The 19417-nt window shown below is 53.6% G+C and overlaps 1 protein-coding gene across 1 annotated transcript in view; it reads left to right on the top strand.

Moving 5' to 3' along the window:
- LOC125448049 (G protein-coupled receptor kinase 5-like) overlaps positions 1–19417 on the top strand; it is a 37871-nt gene that overhangs the window by 8960 nt on the left and 9494 nt on the right. The window contains exons 2-13 of the mRNA XM_048522998.2: positions 114–209; positions 4094–4206; positions 5637–5714; positions 6701–6801; positions 9218–9310; positions 9985–10048; positions 10448–10588; positions 12002–12192; positions 12804–12841; positions 15108–15197; positions 17329–17537; positions 19258–19395. Coding sequence (XP_048378955.1) covers positions 114–209; positions 4094–4206; positions 5637–5714; positions 6701–6801; positions 9218–9310; positions 9985–10048; positions 10448–10588; positions 12002–12192; positions 12804–12841; positions 15108–15197; positions 17329–17537; positions 19258–19395 — 1352 coding nt within the window. The remainder of the gene's footprint in view (positions 1–113; positions 210–4093; positions 4207–5636; positions 5715–6700; positions 6802–9217; positions 9311–9984; positions 10049–10447; positions 10589–12001; positions 12193–12803; positions 12842–15107; positions 15198–17328; positions 17538–19257; positions 19396–19417) is intronic.

Raw genomic sequence — 19417 nt, forward strand, 5'->3', positions numbered from 1 at the left:
GGCCCGTGCGGTCTATCTGCTCTGCCCGATGCCGCTACTTCCCAACTCCAGCTCCATCCCCCGTGGCAGGCCCTGCATCCCGACCTCACTGCCACCTGCTCTTCTGTCCCCAGGGGGCTCCGGCAAGCGCAAAGGAAGGAGCAAGAGGTGGAAGGACATCTTACGCTTCCCCCACATCAGTCAGTGTGAAGAGCTGCGGAGGACATTGGGTGAGTGCACGCTGCCAATCCTGGTGGGCCTGGGGCTGGGCAGGGGTGGGCTTGTCTTCGGAAAGTAAGTGTAATTTCTCTGCGCGCCGATTCCTGTCCCTGATTGCGAGGCCGATGCCATGGCGAGAGCATTGTGACACCCCCCTCCCACCCCAGGGGAAATAGGCCAGCCATTCACTTTGTCTGTACCCCTCATGCTTTGCATCGAGGTCAACCCTCGAACTCCCATGCTCCAGTGAAAAAAGTCCCGGCCTATCCTGATAAACCCTTTCTTTCCTGGCAACATCCTGGTAAATCTTTTCTGAACCCTCTCTAGCTGAATAATATCCTTCCCTTATAACAGGGAGACCAGAACTGGGTGCAGTGCTCCAGGAAAGGCCTTACCAATGTCCTGTACAACCTCAATGTGTAACATCCCAACTCCTATCCTCAAAAGACTGAGCAATGAAGGCAAGTGTGCTAAACTCCTTCCTGGCCCGTCAACATGTAACACAGCCCTCGAAGAATTATGTACCTGAACCCCTGGATCTCTCTGTTCCACAGCACTACCCAAGGCCCTGCCATTAATTGTATAACTCTTAACTTTGTGTGTTTTAACAATGTGCACACCTCACATTTATTCAAATTAAACTCCCTCTGCCATGAGTTGTCTGACTTGGATCCCTGCTTGGGAATTCTCAGCTCTCTCGGCTTTCTGCAGTCTTTCTCCATTTCAATGATATTAAGCTCCTCTGTTCTTCCTGCCAAAGTGCAGAGACTTCTATGCTGTGTGCCAGGTTTGTCTGCCCTCTGGCTGAGCCTCAGTGCGGTCCTGAAATTCTCCTCCCTTCATGTTCACCCCCCACTCCCCCCTCACCACCGCCACAAACGTGATGCCTGCACGCTCAGGTTCAGCATCTAAGTTGTGAGGGCTGAACTCAGCGCGGGGAGCCCCGCTCGGTCGCGCGTTGGCATCTCAGAGTGGGTTCAGCTGACATAGAGGAGCCACTGGGGGCAGGGGGGTGGGTTGGCACAGCTGAAGGCACCACACACCACATGACACCACTGGCATATGTGCGGCTGGTTTGAGGAGAGCGCACATGCGCTCCCAGCTTGGCCCCTGGGACGGGAGTTGGGGGTGGGAATCTCTTACCAATGGTGCCCAGACAAATGGGCATCTGTTGCTCCCCCCTCCCTCGCTCGATTTTCCCCACTCCCTCGCTCGATTTTCCCCCCTCGCTCGATTCCCCCCAATCTCGCTCAATCCCCCCCTCTCGCAAACCCCTCCTCGCTCGCTCTCTCTCCCCCCTCCCCCGGCCCTCTTCCGCTCTCCCCTTCACTCGCTCACTCTCGGTCTCTCTCTCCCCACTTTGTCTCTCTGTCTCTTTTGCGCCTTCTGCCCCCAATGGAAGAGGCTGGAAGAGAGTATGACCAAGGGAGGACTGGAGTTGGGAGGCATTTCTGAGTACAGTGGCAAGTATAGATAGAGCCAATGGACTGGGCTGTGTTCGCGTCCCTCTGTAGTTCCTCGTGGTGTTGGGCAGAGCAGTTGCCAGTGGGATGCTTTCTGCGGGGTCCTTGAGGACGGGCTGAATTCCCTCAGCCTCCTGAGGAAGTCGAGGAGTTGCTGCGCTCTCTCGATCGTCACATCAACGTGGGTGGCCCAGGGCAGAGGGACTGGATCCTCTTGACCATCTCCACGTCGGCTCTATTGATGCAGATAATGGGTGTGCCAGCTCCACTCTGCTTCCCGAAGCCAATGGCCCAGCTCCTTTATGTTTGATGCCGAGGAGAGAGATTTACAGCATGTCCCCTGGGGGCTGCCTCATTATTGTTTGAGATCTGACCTAGGCCAGTGGTGCGGTCGGCAAACTTGCACACGGTGGGGGTTGTCGGGGGGGGGGGAGATCGGAAGTTGGCATCGGAGCTGTGCGCCCTCCCCACTCCTCCTCCGCAGCTCGGAAAAGGATCTGCCCTGAGGACACGAGCCAGCGATGGTATCGAACCGGGTGTGGTTTCCGCCCTCTTCCGGAGATCTGCCTTTTGCAGTTCAGAAAGATTTCCTTTCCTTAGGTCCAGACAGAATTCCCAGAGTTGCCGCCGGATACCCACCACTCCTTTCCCAATCTCCAGGGCAGAGTCTCGACCTGGCACCACATCACTTCGGATCAGAGTCAGGGGTGGGGTGGGTAAACTTGGCAGATGGTAACCTGGGCAGAGCGAGAGCCAAGTCCTTGGTCAGAGTCACAAAAAATAGGCCACTCTGCCCGTTTGACCTCCACCACAGTCAATTCCCAATCCCTACAGAATTGATAACTCTGCCTTTCTAATGCACCTGCTCCAGGAAACTGCAGTGTCTGTTCCTCACAAACATTCTGGTCAGTTCGTTTCTGCGGCCTCTCTGTTTACTACCTGTCCTTCGCAAACTGTCAAACTCAGCTTGTGTTTGGGTCACGGGGATGTATGTGGGTGTCATTGGCTCGGTCTCTCTCTCCCTCTCACCACCCACCCCCGTCTCTCACAGTCCCACCCATCTCTCGCTCACTCCCCCGCCTCTCTCTCTCTCTCTCTCTCTGTCTCTCACTCACCCCACTCCTCGCTGGCCTTCCCCCACCCCCGCGCTTGCCTTCCCCCTTCTATCGCGCTTGCCTTCCCTGCCACCTCTCGCGCTCGCCATCCCCCCCAGGCTCGCCTTCCACCCCCTCTCTCTCACGGTCGCCTACCCCCCACTCTCGCGCTCACCTTCCCCCCGCCACCTCTCGCGCTCGCCTTCCCTCCCCTCTTCTCTCTCTCTCTCTCTGCATTTTATACCCTTGACTATCAGTTCAACGCCCAGCCCATTCTCTCAGTCTGTACCCATCCCCATCCTGGCACACTCTCACTAAAGCTGGAGTGTTGTGTGGCCCTGCCCGGGAAATGGGATACTGGCCGGGATGCTTCACAGTGCCTGCCCCAGAAATGCCCAGGCATTGGGAAAGCACACATTTTAACCAATTTCTTTTAAGAAAGCTTGGCTCTGTGCTCGGGTCGGTGAGCATTCGGAGACCGGATTGAAGCAGGGAGCTGATGGTTTTGGCTCCCTGGTCATGCCTGGCAATGCTTCATCTTACGTGGAGCGTGTCCTCACGAATTCCTGGCTGTTGCTGACCACTGCGCGATGTTCAGTGCCATTCGTGACTGCTCAGATCCTGAAACATTCCGTGTTCAAACACGACAAGAAATGGACAATATTCAGGCTCGGGGCTGATAAGTGGCAAGTAAATTGCGCACCACACAAATGCCAAGCTGCACCCATCTCCGAGAGAGAGTCTAGCCATCACCCCCTTGACATTCAATGGTTTTACCATCACTGAATCCTACCGCAGCCTCAGGACTGCGATGGAATACCAGCAGCTCAGGCAATTGGGTGGGGGGGTGGGGTGGCATGTGTGGAAATGGGGCAATAAATGCTGGGCCCGGCCAGCAATGCCCTCCACGCCTCGTGGGGCATCAGAGAATCTCGTGACGCTGCTCATTTTGCCTCGGTCAGTAGTGAGTTCCAACCCGGCTCTCTCGGTGCTGCCCAGCGGAAGGCCGCTCAGCCCGTGCTGACCCTTCCTTGGAGACGAAACCCTTACTCAGGGCCTGCAACCACCCCTTTCCCCAGGCATTTGCCCCGTCATCCATTGGGACTGCTGGAATTCTGCACCAACTCACACCCAACTGTTCCTCGGGCCTAGCGGCTAAATCGAGATGGTGGGAGGATGGCACGTTTTGCTGGCAGACGCATCGAGGGGGACGCCATGGGGGTCTGTACTGTGGCTGGGGGCTCGGGGAGGGAGGGGGGGCGGTGCGCTCAGCGGTTGCGCGTTTTTATTTGTCCTGGGAAGCCTTGCGAATCCTGTCTCTGTCTCTCGGCCTTTCAGAACGGGATTACTCCAGCCTGTGTGACAAACAGCCCATCGGCCGGGAGCTCTTCTTCCAGTTCTGCCGCACACTCCCCCGGCTAAGGCACTGCATCGGGTTCCTCAACTGCATGGTAAGCCTGACCCCATGTGTGGGCACCGTGCCCCTCCGCCATGCCAACCTCTCCTACCCACCTCCCCGCCATCAGACGAAATGTGAGCTTGGCATCGGCTGGTATTGGCTTATTGCCGGGGCGTGTGGGTGTCACATCATGTTTGCAGGTTCCCCGGTCGCCGGGAGGAAGCTGAGGGCGGGCACGGTGGCTTGCAGCTACGCGGGGACCCGGGTTCGATCCCGGCCCCGGGCCGACTGTCCGCGCGGAGTTCTCTGCGCGGGTTTCCCTCTGGGCGCTCCGCTTTCCTCCCACAATCCGAAGAGGTGCCGGTTCGGGCGGGTCGGCTGTGCTAAATTCCCCCCAACACCTCACAACCGTAGCGTCCCGGGATGTGCAAGCTGGGAGGGGGAGACCACTGGAAATGCAGGGCCACACGGACACGCGATTGGAGGTGAGATCAGGATTTGGCCCACAGAGTTATCCGGGGGTGATGCACTCACATTCAATTCATTCCCACAGAAAGCAGGCCGCTGACGATGCCCAGGGCCGACTGCCTTAAAACTGCAGTGAGGGGCTGGGCCGTTCGATTTGGGTTTGCACAGGCCTGATAGGCAGAAGGGGCCCAATTCTTCTTTCGCGGAGTTGTACGAAGGAATTAAAATGTGATGAATCGAAGAGGATTGAGGATAGGACAAGGGGTGGGGAAGGGCCATGTTGGAAATATCCTGAGGCGGGCCAGCACGGAGTCAATGGCCAGAATGGCCGCCTCTGAGCCATGATGGTTCTGCAATTCCAAGGCTTTGAGGCATGTACACTGCTTTAAGGACCCTGTCGCTTGCACACATTGGGTCTGAGCAAAGCATGACCCATTTTCTGCTATTAACACTTAGTGTGACGTCCTCTATGGCTCCTCTCCCTTTTGAGGCTTTCACTCGGGCTAATATCCAGAAAGAGCGGGTTCCCTTCGGAGGAAAGTTATCTGCTTGGGTTCAGAAGTCTCAGGGGAGACCGAATTGAAACATGAAAGGTTCAGAGCCATTTCAAATGATAAAAGTTGGGGGTGGGGTCTCCCTGAATTTATTTTTGTGGATTCTTCCCAAACCAAGGGGGAGTGAAAGGTCGGTGGCCGGAATGTGGATTTGGGTGAAAGAACACTGATCTTACTGAAGGAGTAGCAGGCTCAAGGGGCTGAATGGCCTGGTGGACATCTCTGTATTACTGGGCTATGCTCACTTGGAACATCCCTCCATTCTCAAGGGAGGCTGAGTGCTGTTCTTAGCCCATCCCTGGGCTCCACGTAACTCCACACCCGTGCTGGCTTCTCTCAGTGGGGGCGGGTACCAGAGGCTGGCGGCCAGCGATGCCCACGTGGTGGAGAAAGGAAGGACAGAGAGAGAGAGAACTGGGGAAGAGAGGTGACCTCTGTCTGTGTCTGTTCCCCCTTCCAGGCAGAGTATGAGCTGGCTCCCAATGAGAAGAGGAAGGAGATGGCAGAAGAGGTCGTCCACAGGTTTCTAACTGAGGGGGTACGGAACAGTGAAGGGGGCGGGGGTAGGTAAGCACGGCTCTCCGTGCCAGCGGGCGCTCACTCTAGGCAGGGTATGGGCTGTCTGAAAGATGGCACGAATGTCCTTCATGAACACTGAGCTTGAGCCCCAGGCTGCCTCCAGTGATGTGGCACCCCGGGAAGGGGTCCATGTCCGGCCGCTCTGTTTCTGGGGGTGAGGAATGCTCCAATCCTGGGAAGAATTGGAGAGGTGTGTCAAGTCAGCCCAAGAATTGGGGCAATTCAGCCCATCAAGAATGCTATTCCACTGGCTGTTCTGGTTCAGCCCCGTCTTCCCTCGGATTTCATTACTTGGGAATCCCTCCCACTCTGCTGTCCTTCTGTCCCATGGATTCAAGACTAAGCCATCCTTATTCCCTCCCTGACCAAGAGAGGAGAATTGATGTGACCCGTGTCTGCATCTCCCAGTATCTCCCACAAAGGGCGCCCTCCTTTCACCACGCACCCTCTACGCACAGAAAAAGCACACAATCTTTTAAAGGGACCACGCAATTCTTTCCCCCAGGCACCTTACAAACTCCAAACTACAACTTCCTGCCTCCCAGTGTCCCCAACAACATTGCCGACTGAAAGGCAGCTTCCAGTGCCTCGGGGATGGGAGACACTCAATCCAAAAGGGAATAGCATTACAGGCAATTCTTTTCCCACATCCTAGATAAGCTCTCAAAACGGGAAAAGGGTTTCTGTTGCCACAGGTTCACCAAGTGATAGCATTATCGGAGGGTCAGTGCCAAGGGGGCGCTGTGCCATTGGAGGGTCAGTACTGAGGGAGAGCCGCACCGTTGGAGGGTCAGCGCCGAGAGAATATTCTGCCCTTCTCTCCCCACGCCACACCTCCATACTGTCTCCTCTGTGTGAGGACCTGTGCTGTGTGTGGGTGTTGGGAACGATGGTTTTTATTGAGGTGTCTGCCCCCTCAGTCTGTTCCCTTCTCCATCCTCGCAGTCGGCAGAGTATGTGCCAGGAATTACAGAGCGCCATGCCCAACAGTGCCTGGAGAGCTTGGGAGGAAGGCTCGGCAAAGATCTCTTCGCTGAATGTTTGAGGTGAGTGAACATCGGCGCCTGTCTGAGGAGATAAGTATGTACCTGTCAGGCAAGGAGGAAGCTGTAGAGCGCGGGAGCCGTGGTTTACGAAGGAGGTGGAATCTCTGGTCAAGAGGAAGAAGAAGGCTTATGTTAGGATGAGATGTGAAGGCTCAGTTAGGGCACTTGAGGGCTACGAGGTAGCGAGGAAAGACCTAAAGAGAGAGCTCAGAAGAGCCAGGAGGAGACATGAGAAGTTGTTGGCGGATAGGATCAGGGTAAACCCTAAGGCTTTCTATAGGTATTTAAGGAATAAAAGAATGACAAAAGTAAGATTAGGCCCAATCAAGGATAGTAGTGGTAAATTGTGTGTGGAGTCAGATGAGATGGGGAAGCGCTAAATGAATACTTTTCAACAGTATTCACTTTAGAAAACGACAATGTTGTCGAGGAGAATACTGAGATACAGGCTACTAGACTAGGTGGGATTGAGGTTCACAAGGAAGAGGTATTAGAAATCCTTCAGAGGGTGAAGACAGATAAGTCCCCTGGGCCGGATGGGATTTAACCTCGGATCCTCTGGGAAGGCAGGGAGGAGATTGCCGAGCCTTTGGCATTGATCTTTAACTCGTCATTGTCTGCAGGAATAGTGCCAGACGACTGGAGGATAGCAAATGTGGTTCCCCTGTTCAAGAAGGGGAGTAGAGACAACCTGGTAATTATAGACCAGTGAGCCTTACCTCAGTTGTTGGTAAAGTGTTGGAAAAGGTTATAAGGGATAGGATTTATAATCATCTAGAAAAGAATAAATTGATTAGGGATAGTCAGCATGGTTTTGTGAAGGGAAGATCGTGCCTCACAAACCTTATTGAGTTCTTTGAGAAGGTGACCAAACAGGTAGATGAGAGTAAACTGGTTGATGCGGTGTATATGGATTTCAGCAAGGTGTTCGATAAGGTTCCCCACAGTAGGCTATTGTACAAAATGCGGAGGAATGGAATTGTGGGAGATATAGCAGTTTGGATCGGAAATTGGCTTGCTGAAAGAAGACAGAGGGTGATAGTTGATGGGAAATGTTCATCCTGGAGACCAATTACTAGTGGTGTACCGCAAGGGTCGGCGTTGGGTCCACTGGTGTTTGTCATTTTTATAAATGACCTGGATGAGGGCATAGAAGGATGGGTTAGTAAATTTGCAGACAACACTAAGGTCGGTGGAGTTGTGGATGGTGATGAAGGATGCTGTAGGTTGCAGAGAGACACATAGATAAGCTGCAGACCTGAGCTGAGAGGTGGCAAATGGAGTTTAATGCAGAAAAGTGTGAGGTGATGCACTTTGGTAGGAGTAACTGGAAGGCAAAGTACAGGGCTAATGGTAAGATTCTTGGTAGTGCAGATGAGCAGAGAGATCTCGGTGTCCATGTACACAGATCCTTGAAAGTTACCACCCAGATTGACAGGGCTGTTAAGAAGGCACACAGTGTTTTAGCTTTTATTAATAGAGGGATCGAGTTCGGGAACCATGAGGTTACGCTGCAGCTGTACAAAACTCTGGTGCGGCCGCACTTGGAGTATTGTGTACAGTTCTGGTCACCGCGTTATAAGAAGGATGTGGAAGCTTCGGAAAGGGTGCAGAGGAGATTTACTAGGATGTTGCCTGGTCTGGAGGGAAGGTCTTACGAGGAAAGGCTGAGGGACTTGAGGCTGTTTTCATTAGAGAGAAGAAGGTCGAGAGGTGACTTAATTGAAACATATAAAATAATCAGAGGGTTGGATAGGGTGGATAGGGAGAGCCTTTTTCCTAGGATGGTGACGGCGAGCACGAGGGGGCACAGCTTTAAATTGAGGGCTGAAAGATATAGGACAGATGTCAGAGGTAGTTTCTTTACTCAGAGAGTAGTAAGGGAATGGAACGCTTTGCCTGCAACGGTAGTAGATTCGCCAACTTTAGGTACATTTAAGTCGTCATTGGATAAGCATATGGATGTACATGGAATAGTGTAGGTTAGATGGGCTTGAGATCGGTATGACAGGTCGGCACAACATCGAGAGCCAAAGGGCCTGTACTGTGCTGTAATGTTCTATGTGATTGCCCCCCCCCCCCCCCCACCACCTCCCAAAGCCCACTGTGAGTGGGCATGGTGTGCCAGGCAGTGCCTGACGCCTGGTTCGAGCCAGTGGGGTGCCCGCAGGGTCACGTTCTTGGTGGGTGGGGGGGTGGTTCAGTGGTGTGATACCCAGGGGTGGAGGGTGCCACCCATTGATTTGTGGCAGGCCCCTGTCCTCCTCCCCTTCACTCGGACTTTGCACTCTTGCAAGGTGTCCTGTAGTGTGTATGAGAGAGAGAGAGGTGCAGTAACTCTCTGTATCAGGCTATTGTCGCCTTACCCACCTTCGAAATGTTGATTTTTTTTTTGTTTTTGTTTTGTTCGGGGCAGGGCCTTGCACCACTTCCTCAGTGGGTCCCCGTTCTCTGAATATCAGGAGAGTATGTATTTTGATCGCTTCCTGCAGTGGAAATGCTTGGAAAGGTGAGCCCCCTTTTGCAGTTCGAACACGCAGTTCGACTCTGAAACCAGCGGGGTGCCCTGCAGGATCATGCCCTTGGGGGTTCGGGGGGCAGTGGGGGCACAGGGTGTGGTTCCCAGGTGGGGGCAAACTGCCCAGTTCCTTGCAAGACCATCCCCCTCTGTAGAATGCAACAACAGCTCCCCTTGCCGCATTCCGCTACCTCCTGCAGTGTCGCTGAGCCACGCTGTCAGAACGAACCCTCTGCTGCGCGGGTATTGGGGTTGGTGGGGGTCGGGGGGCGCAGAGCCAGCGGCGTTCAGACCCTTGAGGGAGATTTCAGAGGGTGTAGGGGAGGGCATTTTTGAACACCCAAACACCCACCACCCACCGCCCCCCCCCCTGCCGGGCACAGAGGCAGAGGGCATGCTTGGGTGTCGAATCAGGTCTCCAGAATGCCACCACTGCTTCTGACATGCTTCCCGGACTGATGGGTGGAGTGAAACATTGCGGCGAGTCTCGCGTCCCTACCCTCCCGCTCTAGGGCATCAGGCATGGCCGAATTGGCACTCCCTGGCCCCTTTCGGTTCAGAAATCCACCCTGGATCCTCATCGCCGGCCAACGTGAGGAAGGTTCAGTCTGGGTTCTGCGATGTCGAGAGCTGTTCCTTACAATTGTTCTGTCACTGTCTTCCAGGCGGGCCGTGACTCGGGACACCTTCCGGCAGTACAGGGTGCTGGGGAAAGGAGGCTTTGGTGAGGTAAGGTTAACACGCGGTCTCAGTCGGCAGTTAGGACAGCAAATGCCATCCTTGCTCTTATTTCTACTGAGCTCGGATATGAGCAGCGGGTGTGCTGCCGAGGCTGTATTAGCCTATGGTCACCCGGAATATCGCGAGCGTTTTGGGCTCCGTATCCAAGAAAGGATGAGCTGACCAAGGGCAATCCCGGGGACGAGAAATGGTTCCGGGCTTACACTCCGCAGCGTTTAGGAGGATGATTGGGGAAATCTGATTGATTGATTGAAATTTGTAGAGGCCTGGATAGCAGGGCCGCGGAGGAGCAGGAGAGACCAGATCTGGACTGAGATCTCACTGACCCTTACCCCATTTCCAATCCCCGCTCATTTCCCTGCTGCGCACGCCCACCCCCCTCACCAGGTCTGTGCCTGCCAAGTGCGAGCAACCGGGAAGATGTACGCCTGTAAGCAGCTGGAGAAAAAGAGAATTAAGAAGCGGAAAGGTGAGAGCATGGCATTGAACGAGAAGCAAATTCTGGAGAAAGTGAACAGCAGATTTGTGGTAAGCGCACAATTTCCTGGAGGCTTGCTATCTCTCTCTCCCTATCTATCTCTCTCTCTCTCTCTCTCTCTCTCTCTCTCTCTCTCTCCCTATCTATCTCTCTCCCTTTCTCTCTCCCTCTCTCTCTCCCTATCTATCTCTCTCTCTCTCTCTCTCTCTCTCTCCCCCCTATCTGTCTATCTATCTATCTCTCTCCCTATCTATCTATCTCTCTCCCTATCTCTCTCTCTCTCTCTCTCTCTCTATCTCTCTCTCTCTCTCCCTATCTCTCTCTCTCTCTCCCCCTCTCTCTCTCTCTCTCTCTCTCTCTCTCTCTCTCTCTCTCTCTCTCTCTCTCTCCCCCTATCTATCTCTCTTTCTCTCCCCCTATCTATCTATCTCTCTCTCTCTCTCTCCCTATCTATCTCTGTCTGTCTCTCTCTCTCTCCCTATCTCTGTCTCTCTCTCTCGCTCCTCAGGGGCAACTGGGCCCCTGGGATCGATCAACTGTGCTGGGAACCAGGAGGCGCTCATTCTGGATGTGAGCATCCCACTATTCCCAGGGATTGGGAAGGGCCAGTCTCTATTCCAAGGATTGTTGAAGGTCTGTCTGCGTATTCCCCAGATCAGTGAGGGTCAATCTCTGGGAATTCCCGGGATTGGTGAGGGTCAGGCTGGGAATCGTGTGGGTCAGTCTCTGGGTATTCCTAGGATTGGTGAGGGTCAACGTCTATTCCCAGGATTGGAGAGGGCCAGTCCTTGGATATTCCTGGGGTTGGTCAGGTTCAGTATCTGGATATTCCCAGGATTGCTGAGGGTCAGTCTCTTGGGTTTTCCCAGGATTGGTCAGGGTCAGCCCTTGCGTATTCCTGGGATAGATTTGGATCAGTATATGATATTCCCGGGAATGACGAGGGCTGGTATCTGTATATTTCTGGGATTGGTTCTGGTCAGTATCCGTAAGTTTCCGGGATTGATGAGGGTCAGGCTGTATTCCTGGGAATCGTGTGGGTCAGTCTCTGGGTATTCCTAGGATTGGTGAGGGTCAACGTCTATTCCCAGGATTGGAGAGGGCCAGTCCTTGGATATTCCTGGGGTTGGTCAGATTCAGTATCTGGATATTCCCAGGATTGCTGAGGGTCAGTCTCTTGGGTTTTCCCAGGATTGGTCAGGGTCAGCCCTTGCGTATTCCCGGGATAGATTTGGATCAGTATACGATATTCCCGGGAATGATGAGGGCTGGTATCCGTATATTCCTGGGATTGGTTCGGGTCAGTATCCGGAAGTTTCTGGGGTTGGTGAGGGTCAGTCCCGGGATTGGTGAGTGTTGTTTCTGTCCATCATTCCCGAATGATGTCTGGGAGTGAGGAGCAGACACTGGAGTCCAGTGCCCCGTTCTCCATTAACTCCCACTCATATTCCTCCCCTCTGCAGGTCAGCCTGGCCTACACCTTTGAGACGAAGCAGACTCTGTGCCTTGTGTTGACCATGATGAGCGGAGGCGATCTGCGGTTCCACATTTACAAGATGGGTAGCCCAGGCTTTGAGAAGGGCCGAGTGGCCTTTTACGCCGCTGAGATCTGTTGTGGCCTCCAGCACCTTCACCGCGAAGGGATAGTCTACCGGTGAGACAGAACGCACCCCCAGCGTTTCTCCCCACCCACCCAACCCTCTCACCGGTAACAGTATGAGACCGGGGCAAGAGGCTGGGAATCCTGAGCTACTCCCTTCCCGATCCCTGCGCCACCACCACCAAGGCAGGAATATGACGGAACACTTCCCCCGCACTCCAGAACCGCCCAGGACAAAGCACAACTACCCCACCCTGCCACGTCTCCAAGATGCACAGCAGCGACTCACCAAAAATTGTGTAGTCCTTCCCAATTTGGACAACCTCAGGCGTAGGGTCCAACTGCAGAAGGACTCTGCAAAGCTTCACGGCCACCGGGATATTCTGACTGAGCAGGGATCCCGCTTGGCGCGGTTTCTCGTTCGGGTTTCGGCCTCGCCGGGACTACCGTCGTCTCCCAGCACGTGAGAGAGATTATCCCGACACCTCCGCAGCGCAGGAAGGTCTGCCGTCGCCCTATCTCCTTTGGGAACGCATCAGTCGTGTTTCCCTTCAGAAACGTTCAGTTGCAATCTGCCGGAGTTTTTCCAGGAGATTATTTTGCCGGCGGGCACCGTGGCAATGTGTGGCACCATCTCACTGTGCCCCTTTCCCGTATTTCCACAGGGACCTGAAACCAGAGAACGTCCTCCTTGATGATGATGGTGAGTGTTGGATGAGGGATCCTGGTGAAGTGTCTCCTCAGAGAAGCCCCTGGAGACTGCGTCTGTGTTCATACACCTCCCCCAATGCAATCGATCCCCCGATCTTTCCCCCCAGTTTTAGGAAATGTACAGTGTTCTTTCCACCCCAAACTGACCTGACTTGATGAGCACGGTCAAGTGAATGGACACACAGTCATTCTAAATATGAATCACTATTTATTAGAAGGAATTTGACTATAGCCGCAGCCAAACAGCAAGAAATTGTTGGCATATCACACTCCAAACTCACCTCCCCCTCACAATCCCACTTTCCATACTCCCCCTCCTCCTTCCCCTCACCCTCCCCTGTCCCTCCCTTCTCCCTCTCAACACTGCCTCTCTCTTTGACACTCACTGCCTCTCTCTCTCACACTCACTGTGTCTCTCTCTCTCTCACACTCACTGTGTCTCTCTCTCTCTCACACTCTGTGTCTCTCTCTCTCACACTCACTGTGTCTCTCTCTCACACTCACCGTCAGCCTCTGTCTGACACACTTTCTCTCACACGTGCACTCTCTCTCGCGCGCTCTCTCTCTCGCTCAAAATCTGGGGTTCACGGTAGGTATTGCATTCCTCGCTGTGAAACCTAAGGGCAGGAGAGGAGCCATTCAGCTCCTCCCGTTCACTTAAATCATGGATGATTGACTTCACCTCCCACATTTCAGCCTTTTCCCCCACCCCCACCCAATTCCCTGACCAATTAAAAATCTCTCTCAGACTTGAATGCATTTCTTGACCCAGCCTCAACTGTGACTGACCTCAGGAATTGTGCAGACTCACTCCCCTCGGAGAGAGAAGAATTCTCCCCATCTCTGTCTTAATAGGCCACCCCTTTATTCCGAGATTACCACCCCCTGGCCCCGGACTCTCTCTCAAGGGGAAACTACCTTTCCACATCTCCCCCTGTCAAGTCCCCAGGGAATCTTTCAATAAGGTCGTCTCTCAACCTTCTAGACTCCAACGAGTACAGTCCCAAACCTCACCTCATAAGATAGTCCCTGGGATCAGTCGAATGGACCTTCTCTGGACTGCATCCAAAGGCCAGTCCTTGTATATGAGCCCCCCAAAACTATTCACATTATTCCAGCCATGATACCGTTTTAGTGAAACCTCCCGGCTTTTCTCCTCCACTCCCTTCGAAACAAGGGCCAGCTCTCTGTTGGCCTTCCGGCCTACCTGCCAGGCCTTCCTTGATTTCTGCCGAGGACTTCCCGCGCTCTCTCCCTGTGCCGCAGCTTTTTTCCCTTTCGAGTAACACTCTGTTCACCGCCTTTTCCAGCCAAGCTGTGTCATTTCCCCTCTCGATTCCCTCAGCACCGTGAGCGCTGACACCGACTGTTCCGGACTTGCGTCCAGCCTAGTGCTGAGCGAGCAGCCTTACTGCAACCGTCAAGATAATGGAGTTTGCCAGATCTGACAGCGTGGCTCGCTGTCTCCATCGAACATCTTTCCTGTTTTCATTTCCTCACCTTCGGCCTTCTGATTGTACTTCGAAATACGTCTTCAATGTGACAAGCACTCAGATAAACACCAATTTTCCTCTTTCCTGCATTTCCACCACCCCATCTCCTTATGTTGGTCAAGCCAAAGTACTGGATAGTGGTGGGATTGTGGGAATGTCGCTTGACTTAGAATCCAGAAAGCTGGGCTCAGAGTGATGTGGAGAGGGTGGGAGGGGAATTGACCGTTTTGAGGGGCTTTCAGTGACCTGGTTTCTCTGGATGTGTTGATCCTCCCTCCCTGTGGGGAGTTTCTGATGGTGGGTTGGGTGGAGAGGATAATCCAATGCCTGAACACTGCGCACCTCCCCACCCCACCATCACACGGGAGAGGTGACAACAAAGCTTCCCGAGGAACCAGAGCAGCAGGAGGTTGTTCGGTCCCTCATGTCTGCTGCTGTCCCCTGTGCCCCCCACGCGCACGTGGGCCTTCGCCCCCAACTCCCTGGGACCACTCCATCAAATGGGAATCTCTCTGTGCTCGCCGTTAAAACGGGGAGCTGGCACCTGGGGAATGTTCTCAGTGTCTGCGTGCGTCTGCCTGGCCATGTCTGTGTGGGTGTGTGTCAGCGTGTTCTCTACCTGCCACCTGCTTGCCGCCCTTGACCGCTGCCCGTGGACATGGTGAACAAGTGCATGTTTGGGTACTTGGAGCAAGCTGGCAGGGTGGGGTTGGCATCTTCGCTGGGGGTGGGGTGGCCACTGACATCCCTTTCTCTTTGGTACAGGGCACGTTCGGTTATCAGATTTGGGACTGGCAGTGATGATCCCGGAGGGGGAGACAGCCAGTGGCCGGGTGGGGACAGTCGGATACATGGGTGAGTGCACACTCCTATCCCAGGCCCAAATCTCCCTCGGGAACACGGGTGAAAGGTCAACTCTTTTTAACCGAGAGTCATGTTCACTCAGCGACAGCGGTCTATGTGAGGGCATGGAATGAGGACAGAAGGGCATGGAGATGGGTTAAAGAGTCAGATGAATCTGAAAGCAGGCTGTTATTGAAATGGAGAGAAACTCCAAAAAGTGTGGCTCAGATGGCCGTGGGTATTCTGGACAGGAAACTGATCTTGAAACTGTGTGCCCTTGATCTGCTGTCTGCCTCTGGGTTCTCAGCTTTCTGACCCATAGACTGCCATAGGACATAGAACACTACAGCGCAGTACAGGCCCTTCGGCCCTCGATGTTGCGCTGACCTGTGAAACCAAACTGAAGCCCATCCAACGTACACTATTCCATTATCATCCATATGTTTATCCAGTGACCATTTATCAGTGAAAATAACTGGACCGCCTCCATAATAACACGTAACACTGGAGCCGCCCCAGGGATGTGCCCTCAAGCCCCCTGTACACCTACGACTGTGTTTCCAAATTCTGAAATGGCGCCATCCAGAAGTTTTTTGACGACACCATCGCAGTGGGATGGATATTTAACAACGATGAGTCAGACTATCGAAGGGAGATGGAGGGCTCGGTGACGTGGTGCGGTGAAAACAAACTGTCTCTCAACATTGCCAGAACTGATCATTGACTTCAGGAAGAAAGGAGGAGGACACGTCTACATCTACAGGACTGGGGTGGAGAGGGTGAAGAGCGTCAAGTTCCACGAAGTGACAATATTTGACGACCTGTCCTGCACTTCCCACCTAAACGTGACAGTCGTGAAGGCACACACCTCGTCCTGCCGAGAGAAGTTGGCCATGTCCATAAGGTCCCTCACCAACTCCTACAGATGCACCATTGAAAGCTTACTGTCTGGGTGCATGACGGCCCGGCACGGCAACTGCTCTGCCCAGGGCTGTAAGAAACTGCAGAAATCAGTGTGCACAGCCCAGACCGTCGCGGAAGACAACCTTCCATCCATCAGGGAAAAGCTGCCAACATCATCAAAGAGCCATCACACCCTGGTAATGATCTCCCACAACCTCTTCTGTCAGGCAGAAGATACAGAAGCCTGAACACATGCACCAGCAGGTTCAGGGGCAGCCTCTTCCCGGTCATTATCAGGCTGTTGAATGGACTCTAGCCTCGAAGAGTGTAACCTGAAACGGAACCTGTATGCCTCTAGGTGCATCCTTTGCTTGCTCGGTGTGCCGCTCGGAAACCAAGCTTCTCAAAGTATTTTGGCACGCGTGACAACAAAATCAAAATCAAAATCACCCTCTCGGTCAGCGTGTGCGTACAAGTTACTGAGAAGGCCCAAGGGATTGTGGTCTTTATTGCGAGGGATTTGGAGTTTTTTTTATAAATGGGAAAATCTGTAACATGTTGGGAGGTTGTAATGGGAACACCGCCATTCAGCCCATTGAATGGACTAGGTTCCCAGAAGGGCTATCAGGCTCCCGTTACCCCTCTTTCTCTGCAAGTCCCCTGTTGGAAGGTGGTTGCGGTTTCGCAGGGTCAGGGTATTCCAAAAGATAGGCAAGGGTTTTCGAGAGAAAGTAATGCCACCACCCTCCTTAGCGCAACTCCAAGGGCGCCGCTCACGCTTGACAACTCACACTGTCCTTTCGCCTGGCACCGGGGTGAATCATGGGAGGGATTGAGGAACTGAAGGCACCTAGCCATGGAGCGACAGCACTCTGGGTGGCACAGCGGGTGGTCCGAACTTGGAAGGTGCCGGGGCTGAAGATGGCCCCAAAGGTGTTGGGGGTGGTATGGCACGAAAGTGGGAAGGGATTTGAAGGGAACGCAAAATTAGCTGGCCAGTGAACACGGGAACTCATTGGAATTGTCACAGTGTGATACCCCAACAGCAATGCTCGGCCAAGAAAGCCTAAGGCCTAGACTAGGCCTAAAAGCCTAAATCTGGCCCCCATCTTGCCCTGGGCCTGTTTTGATAGCGAGGGTCACCTTTTCGGGGTAAATCTGTTTCTTTTTTTAATGCCTCAAGCTTGACTTTTGTTTTTTGTTTGTCTTGCTTCTCCCTCTCGTTTTCTTCTTTTGGAAGCTCCTGAGGTGATTAGCGACAAGGAATACACATTGAGCCCTGACTGGTGGGGCCTAGGCTGCCTCATTTACGAGATGACGGCTGGGCAGTCACCCTTCCGAGCTCGGAAGGAGAGAGCGAAGCAGGAAGAGGTGGAGATGAGGGTGCGGGAGCAGGCGGAGGAGTACGGTGACAAATTCGCAGAGGACACCAAAGACATCTGCCAGCTAGTGAGCCCTGGGGCCCGTCTGGGATAACTTGTGTTGGCACCTGGAGTGGGTTCGGAGATGCTGGTTCAAATCCCAATACGGTTTCAGAGAGAGGAGGGAAACCTGCCATCCTTAGCTGGTCTGGCCCTACACGTGACTCCATCAGGGGGAGGGGAGGGGGTCCACCCTTAATCTGCCCTCTGTATTGGCCGGCCTTGCCCAGCGAGGAGGTGAATTTCCACAGAGTCATCCAGCACAGAAACAGGCCCTTCAGCCCAACTAGTCCATGCCGACCATCATCCCAAACTAGTCCCACCTTCCTGCTCCTGACCCATATCCCTCCAGACCTTTCCTGTTCTTGCACCTAGCTCAGTCTGTTTCAAACATTATAACTGCATCCGTCACTTCCTCTGACAGGTCATTTGACACACACGAACCACTCTGTGTAAAAAAAAAACTTGCGCCTCATGTCGTTTTGAAATCTTTCTCCTCTCACCTGAAAAAGAAATGCCCCCTAATTTTGGACTGTTTCCCCACCCTAGGGAAAAGACCCTGCCATTCACATTTTCTGCACCCCTCATAATTGTATAAACCTCTGCAGGGCCATTCCTCGGCCTCCGATGCTCCAGAGAAGAACATCCCAGCCTCCCCTTACAACTCAAACACCGCCGCCCGCCCCCTGCCCCATTTCCAGCAACATCCCAGTGAGCACCCTCTCCAATTTACTAATATCCTTCTCTACATCCGACCACACATGGTATTCCAGATCAAACTTCACCAACGTCCTGCACGACCTCAACATGACGTCCTCACTCCTCTCCTCAAGCGTCTGAGCAGCGAAGGTAAGGTTGCGAAATGCCTTCTTAAGCCCCCTCTCTACATGCGACACAAACTTCATGGAATTGTGTACCCGAATCCCCTACGTCTCTCTGCTCTACAACAATACCCAAGGCCTGCGCTGGAAATTGTACCGCACTTGTTTGTTCTACCAATCTGCAACGCCTCGCATTTATCCAAATTAAAATCTGTCTGCCACTCCATTGGCCGAATTGATCAAGATCTCTTCCTCACCCAGCATCGTCTTCCTTCTCTCCCATTTCTTCCTCCACCACGAACAAGTTCCCTTTGGCCTTCTGCACTGGGCTGCCTGTGGAGGCTCTCCACTCTCTGGGCGAAGACATTTCTCCTCATCTCAGTCCGCACCTCGGCTCGTTCAGCTGTGACCCCCAGGTTTGGGCCTCTTCCCCCACCCCGCCCAACCCCACCAATATCCTTGACCCTGGCTAGCCCCTGTTAGAATTTTATAGGTTTCTGTGAGATACTGCCCACCCCACCATTATCCTGTCATCCCTCTAAACTCCAGTGAATATAATCCTAACCCAATCCAGTCTCTCTGCAGAGATAACAAGGTGTAGAACTTGATGAACACAGGAGGCCAGGCAGCATCTGGGGAGCAGGAAAGCTGATGCTTCAGAGAAGGGTCCAGGCCTGAAACGTCAACTTTCCTGCTCCTCTGATGCTGCTCGGCCTGCTGTGTTCATCAAGATCTACACCTTGTTATCTCAGTTTCTCCAACATCGGCAGCTCCTGCTATCTCCCAGTCTCTCTTCATACATTAGGCTGGTTATCTCTCCCCTTCTCGGGCACTGCCAGGCGTGTTGAGTCTCTCCAGCAATTCTGTTTGTTTCTGGGGTATTGTCAGTGCCCATTCCATTTGCCCTTCGTTCCCTTGTCTTTCCAGCTGCTTGCCAAAGATCCCAAACAGCGACTCGGTTGCGGAGCAGCAGGAGCCAACGAAGTGAGGGAACATCCATTCTTCCGATCCATCAACTTCCACCAGCTCGAGGCTGGCATGCTGGTGCCCCCCTTTGTACCCGACGTGAGTGTTTGCTGGTGTTTTT

Source organism: Stegostoma tigrinum, chromosome 40 (genome assembly GCF_030684315.1).
Source record: "Stegostoma tigrinum isolate sSteTig4 chromosome 40, sSteTig4.hap1, whole genome shotgun sequence".
NCBI lineage: Eukaryota > Metazoa > Chordata > Chondrichthyes > Orectolobiformes > Stegostomatidae > Stegostoma > Stegostoma tigrinum.